Below are 7,285 nucleotides of genomic sequence, written 5' to 3' on the forward strand. Positions count from 1 at the left end.
CGGAGTTGCGTTTCAGTGTAAACGGAGCAAAACGAAGACTTCTGAAAACGCTGCAGACCCCGTTTTAGTTTGCAAACTCCGGAGTTGCGTTTCAGTGTAAACGGAGCAAAACGAAGACTTCTGAAAACGCTGCAGACCCCGTTTTAGTTTGCAAACTCCGGAGTTGCGTTTCAGTGTAAACGGAGCAAAACGAAGACTTCTGAAAACGCTGCAGACCCCGTTTTAGTTTGCAAACTCCGGAGTTGCGTTTCAGTGTAAACGGAGCAAAACGAAGACTTCTGAAAACGCTGCAGACCCCGTTTTAGTTTGCAAACTCCGGAGTTGCGTTTCAGTGTAAACGGAGCAAAACGAAGACTTCTGAAAACGCTGCAGACCCCGTTTTAGTTTGCAAACTCCGGAGTTGCGTTTCAGTGTAAACGGAGCAAAACGAAGACTTCTGAAAACGCTGCAGACCCCGTTTTAGTTTGCAAACTCCGGAGTTGCGTTTCAGTGTAAACGGAGCAAAACGAAGACTTCTGAAAACGCTGCAGACCCCGTTTTAGTTTGCAAACTCCGGAGTTGCGTTTCAGTGTAAACGGAGCAAAACGAAGACTTCTGAAAACGCTGCAGACCCCGTTTTAGTTTGCAAACTCCGGAGTTGCGTTTCAGTGTAAACGGAGCAAAACGAAGACTTCTGAAAACGCTGCAGACCCCGTTTTAGTTTGCAAACTCCGGAGTTGCGTTTCAGTGTAAACGGAGCAAAACGAAGACTTCTGAAAACGCTGCAGACCCCGTTTTAGTTTGCAAACTCCGGAGTTGCGTTTCAGTGTAAACGGAGCAAAACGAAGACTTCTGAAAACGCTGCAGACCCCGTTTTAGTTTGCAAACTCCGGAGTTGCGTTTCAGTGTAAACGGAGCAAAACGAAGACTTCTGAAAACGCTGCAGACCCCGTTTTAGTTTGCAAACTCCGGAGTTGCGTTTCAGTGTAAACGGAGCAAAACGAAGACTTCTGAAAACGCTGCAGACCCCGTTTTAGTTTGCAAACTCCGGAGTTGCGTTTCAGTGTAAACGGAGCAAAACGAAGACTTCTGAAAACGCTGCAGACCCCGTTTTAGTTTGCAAACTCCGGAGTTGCGTTTCAGTGTAAACGGAGCAAAACGAAGACTTCTGAAAACGCTGCAGACCCCGTTTTAGTTTGCAAACTCCGGAGTTGCGTTTCAGTGTAAACGGAGCAAAACGAAGACTTCTGAAAACGCTGCAGACCCCGTTTTAGTTTGCAAACTCCGGAGTTGCGTTTCAGTGTAAACGGAGCAAAACGAAGACTTCTGAAAACGCTGCAGACCCCGTTTTAGTTTGCAAACTCCGGAGTTGCGTTTCAGTGTAAACGGAGCAAAACGAAGACTTCTGAAAACGCTGCAGACCCCGTTTTAGTTTGCAAACTCCGGAGTTGCGTTTCAGTGTAAACGGAGCAAAACGAAGACTTCTGAAAACGCTGTAGACCCCGTTTTAGTTTGTAAACTCCGGAGTTGCGTTTCAGTGTAAACGGAGCAAAACGAAGACTTCTGAAAACGCTGCTTTAAATAAGTTCTTTAAATAAGTTTAAATAAGATCATATTGTAAAAATTCTGACTGGTAGTAAATAATATTTTGTGCATTTTATTGTATTTCCTGTTGTTTGTGTCACATGATCATGTGAATTCATTGACTGATCTCATTAGTAATCATCACAGATGATCAATGGTGTAGAGTTTTCATTCCAATAATACCCCAAACAAACAAATGGATAGAGTTTCTCATTAAAAGACTGATTAGTGAAAGAGTAGATATGAGACATGGACTCCACGTCATAGAAAGAGACGAGACCCTCGTTATAATCCACAAACACACCGACCCTCTGAGGATCCACACTCAGAGAAAGAAGCACATATGACGACTCACGAGCCCGATACTTCCCATTATACAGACTCACAGTCCAGCATCCATTCACAGAGCTCAGACGGATCAAGCCCTTCCTGATCACAGATTCTCTGGCCACTCCTAAATACCACTTCGTCTGATCCTTCACCTGCACCTCAAAGTAAAAACACCCTGAGCCGAATCCATCCTTTCCCAGAACACCACGATATTCATTAAATCGGTCTGTTTTCCCATCCACTGCTTCCCGTCGTGTCCTTCCTTCCCTCACTTGTTTCCCATCATCAGACACGATGAGACGTGGATGAGCCGTATCGCCATCCAGAATCACATTCACTGTTGGAAATATGGAAAAATATGCTTTAAAGATGAGTTTATAATGAAATAACCATAATTTTATAGGAATCATGAGTACTTTACAAGATAAACAAAAATAAAGATACACCATTAATGGTAAATAAATGTAACATTCAATACACTGTATTATAAACAATAATGTTCATAATTTTCACATCTACTGCTGATAGACTTTTTTTTCTTGCTATTGTTTAGTTATGTATGTAAAATAAATAATGTATATATTAAAATAATTATGCCATTAATTAAAATAAATAATTATGCCCTTTTACTCACCCGAGTGTGTTCTTAAATGTGTGAGAGCTGAGAACAGAAAGTGTGACGTTATAAAGGGTTCATAACAGAATTCATCTTTAGATCAATAATAAGTCATTTTTTAACCACCACTTGAAGACAAACAAAATCCAAAAAGATTTACACAGTTTATATATATATCTTGTAATAAAATACAATGAATTGAATACATATATGAATGCACAGCATATTCATTCATTGTTTTGCTAAATAATTTAAAAGTAATGAATTTATATTTTAATTAAGCCATATAAAACAAATTTACCTTTTGGTATAATAGTCTCCAGACCTCGTAAAAGTTGATAGCGTTCTAAAGAAAATGATGAAAAAGATGAGAAAAGAAGATTAAAAATCTATAATTTTTATTACTCTGACAAACAAGTCACGATCATTCAGTTGTGCTTATAGGGTCATGAACGAAATCTGACCAATCAGCTTTGAGCAAAGTGACACCTCTGTGACACAATAAAGTCACTCCTCCAATTTCTCTTGCTCCAAATTAACTGGCACTACATAGTAAAACATTTTTAAAGATCGTCTGGCTATTTATTGTAATTATTTTATATGATTTACATAATTATTATACCCTTAATCCATTTTAGTTTAATAATTAAGCTTTTATTTTAAATGAATATAAATACATGCAGATAATATGAAATGTAAATAAGCTTTAGAATCAATAGATAAAGCTTTAAACGTGACTACACATGAGTTTAGATTTACGAGTCTCTGTATACCTATAAATATGATCAACTATATACACTTCACAACTTTCACTTGCACTGATATGGCAAGATGTTTTCTTTGAGTTTTCCTCTTTCATGGCCAGCTCTTTTCATCTTGCTGTGTAAATGTGTTTAAATTCTTTGTATTTTTCAGTCTTTGGCAGTAAATCACACTGACTCTCTCGCGAGAAGTGAATCACAGTTTCAAGGCATTTGATTGGCTGTTCACTTCTGATGTCACACTTTCATGTGCACGTGCTCCATAAAGCCATCTCTGAGCTGACAGAGAAAGTTGATGATCAGCGTCATGGTACCAACAAAGCTGGATTGGACTGGTTTGGTTGTGTCAACTCGCAACTAATTCTGTAACCCTGAGTTTGTTCAGCCACCATCATGGTACAAGGTCCTGGTAAGTGTCAGTGTTTGGTTCTGTTTTGTGTATGTTTCATTTGTTCTAGTTTTCTCGCCTATGTTAATTACTATGTTTGTTGCCTTGGTTACTGATTTAGTTACACCTGTCCCATGTTATGCCCTTGTGTATTTATAGCCTTGGTTTTGGTTCGTTATCTTCAAATTTTTAAGTTGGTTGTTCAGTTCAGTGTTTTTTTGCCAGTGTGTTCTCTTTCTTTTCCTTTTTTTTTTTTTAAAGTTCTGTTTTGCATTTTTGTAACATCATGCAGCTAGTCTAAGTGGACGTCTATGACAGGCGGAGTCCCACAAGGCTCAATTCTCGCACCGCTCTTGTTTAGCCTGTATATGCACTGAGTCAAATAGTGAGAAAGAACCAAATTGCCTTTCACAGCTATGCAGATGACACCCAGATTTACCTAGCCTTCTCGCCAAATGACTACAGCCCCACTGACTTTCTCTGCCAATTTATTTACACCTGTCCCATGTTATGCCCTTGTGTATTTATAGCCTTGGTTTTGGTTCGTTATCTTCGAATTTTTAAGTTGGTTGTTCAGTTCAGTGTTTTTTGCCAGTGTGTTCTGTTTCTTTCTTTTTTTATTTTTTCATTAAACAATACTGTTTGTGCTTAATGCCGGGACACACCAAGCCGACTTCAAAGAACTAGTGGCGACAAAAGCCGATGGTGTTGTTGCCTTGCATCAGCAGCGTCTGGACAAAAAGCTGCGCTTGAAAACACCGCTCAGACTACAGCCGACTGCAAACTAACACGTGCGTTCTGCGCATGTGTGAGAGAAATTTGCACTTTTAGACTGTCCTCCAACAAAAAACGACCCTATAGGTTTGTGCAAGCACCTTATTACGACCAATATTTACGTTTTAAAGTTAAGTGCCCTCTAGTGGGCGCAAAAATAATGAGTGTCATGTTGCGTCTGTTGTCATGAAATGACGTATGACTGTCATTACCAATCAAAATGCATGTTTATTTAAATGCAATGTGTGGACTTTTTACATGGTCCAACCTGATCTCATGGCAATTTGTATATATTTTACTAGGTGGCTACTTCATTATACGAATTTGTATGAATGACCACACCTAGTAAACCTACCCTCACAGAAATCATGCAAAATCGTGATTTACAGTGCATATACATTTTATGAGCACGTGCCTTCTCTGGGATTGAACCCATGATCACATGGTTGCATATCGTCGTATAAAGCGATGCTCTACCAACTGAGCTATACGAAACCCGAATTATGACACAGATAAAAGAGTACAAAGCATTAATATGAAAGTGTCCTGTTGCCGATAGTGGCACAATTGTTTCAACAAACGACCTATGCGGGCGTATTGGTTTGAGGACATGTTGAGCAGTCTATATCAGCAGCTAACAATATTATATATTCGTCATTCAAAAGGAGAAACCAAAACAAAGATATACGCAGATATATGAAACATAAACAAAGCAGGGCTTGCTTACTATTGTGAATATCAGTTATGTTGATAACTGTCTTCATTCAACTGTCTTCACACTACATTATATAAACAACTGGTGACCATTTACCAGATCCAAGATATACACAAAATAAATGAATGCACACAGTTAAAACGGTATTTTACTGCTGAAAACAGACTTTAAATGAATAATGAATAAATAACATAATAAAGACAGATTCACCATGTTGTATTCTCCTCTTCTCATCCTGTAGATGATTGTGTTCATCCTCTAGTCGATCGTGTGCTGAAGAAAATTCAGAATAAAGACGAGAGAAAACACAATTCAGACAACAAATAGAAAAATATAATTTTTGATTCAGCAACAACAAATTACAGGATCTAAGATATACACAAAAGTATATGAATACACAATGCCTGCTAATTAAATGCTTTGTGGATGAAAACAGACTTGACATTAATACAGAATGAAATGATTTAATAAAGACAGATTCACCCTGTTGTAGTGTTCTCTTCTCCTTCTCTAGTCGATCGTGTGCTGAAGAAAATTCAGAATAAAGACGAGAGAAAACAGAATTCAGACAACAAATATAATTTTTGATTCAGGAACAATAACTACAAATTACAGGATATACACAAAAGTATATGAATACACAATGTCTGTTAATTAAATATTTTGAGGATGAAAACAGACTTGACATTAATACTGAATTAAATTATTGGTCACACTTTAGTTTGGGGACCAATTCTCACTATTAACTAACTATTAACTACAACTTTTGTCTCAATAAATTAATTTGCTGCTTATTAATACTTAGTAAGGTAGTTGTTAAGTTTATATGGGGGGGATTACGGGATGTAAAATATGGTCATGCAGAATAAGGCATTAATATCTTCTTTATAATGCTAATAAACAGCCAATATGCTAGTAATATGCATGCTAATAAACAACTAGTTAATAGTGAGAATTGGTCTCTGAAGTGTTACCAAATTATTTAATGAAGACATTCAAAAAATGTTGTATCCTCAACATCATGTTTCACAGATGAGGTGGTTTATCAAAACAAAAATGTGTAGATAAAGTTCTGTTCTGCATTTTTGTAACATCATGCATCTAGTCTAAGTGGACGTCCATGACAGGCGGAGTCCCACAAGGCTCAATTCTTGCACCGCTCTTGTTTAGCCTGTATATTGCCACTGCTTTATTTACATAAATATATAAAATAATAAGAAAACAAGCATTTTACCTCTGTTTTTATGGACAAACACAGCTATCAGTATTCCAGCAGTCACACTGAGCACAACTACAAGTACAATCAGGATGACTGATGTCCTCCAAGAATTAAACATATTACCTGTAAAACAAAACCGTAATTAAGCACATTGTGTAAATCAAGCGTATTTTGACGAGATGAATAAAAATATATAATGTTCAGTTCCGAATGGTACAGTAATGAAAGTGTCAGCTTACTTGAGCTGATAATCAGTGCCTCCAGCATGTGATGTCTCACTTTGATTCTGCAGTGAATCTGGCTGTCTCTGCGATGTACAGTGATGCTGTGTTTCACACTGAATCTGTCCGTGTTTCTGTGTTTCTCTGTAGTTTCTGGAATCAAGCTGACTCCATCACCGTCCAGCCACTCAAGATCAGGTTCAGGATACCAACCCTTCGATTCACACTGTAGATGAAGCCCTCCTGAATGATCAAACCCATCTACAGTGATCACTGGAGGACGCCCTACAGCTACAGACCAACAAGAAGAACATTCTGTTGTTGTTCTGGCTTTTTTCACTTAGTCAGAGCATGTTAAAGCTGGAATACAAAAGCCACGATTTACAGTCCCAACAAATTGACGCTAGTTGCTGACAATCAGAGCCAGTCTGCAGATTAGAGTTGACAGATTTCATAGAAAATCATGTAGTGTATGATGGTCACAGACTTCAGACTCTGATTCCATCCAGTGGGAGGAGATCAAACATGCTTGATATTTTCAGCCGGTTTTAGAACGCTAATTTAGAATGTTTAGATTTAGAATGTTTTCATTTGTCACGCGTCTCCTAGCAACAAGGCACACGTTTCTGCATGAGTTTGTTGTGATCCTCCGTAGGGTTGCAAAGGGGTGGAAACTTTCCAAAAATCCCTGGAAGATT

General features: G+C 38.1%; 1 protein-coding gene across 1 annotated transcript in view; it reads right to left on the reverse strand.

Annotated features, from left to right (window-relative positions):
- Positions 1–1,694: 1,694 nt before the first annotated feature.
- Positions 1,695–7,285, reverse strand: part of LOC107724861 (butyrophilin subfamily 1 member A1-like) — a 9,784-nt gene continuing 4,193 nt past the window's right edge. The window contains exons 5-8 of the mRNA XM_016533938.1: positions 5,358–5,420; positions 2,811–2,855; positions 2,528–2,554; positions 1,695–2,230 (exon numbers count right to left, since the gene is read on the reverse strand). Of these exons, the coding sequence (XP_016389424.1) occupies positions 1,695–2,230; positions 2,528–2,554; positions 2,811–2,855; positions 5,358–5,420 (671 nt within the window). The remainder of the gene's footprint in view (positions 2,231–2,527; positions 2,555–2,810; positions 2,856–5,357; positions 5,421–7,285) is intronic.

This window comes from Sinocyclocheilus rhinocerous, unplaced genomic scaffold, assembly GCF_001515625.1.
Source record: "Sinocyclocheilus rhinocerous isolate Xijiao unplaced genomic scaffold, SAMN03320098_v1.1 scaffold7629, whole genome shotgun sequence".
Classification (NCBI taxonomy): domain Eukaryota; kingdom Metazoa; phylum Chordata; class Actinopteri; order Cypriniformes; family Cyprinidae; genus Sinocyclocheilus; species Sinocyclocheilus rhinocerous.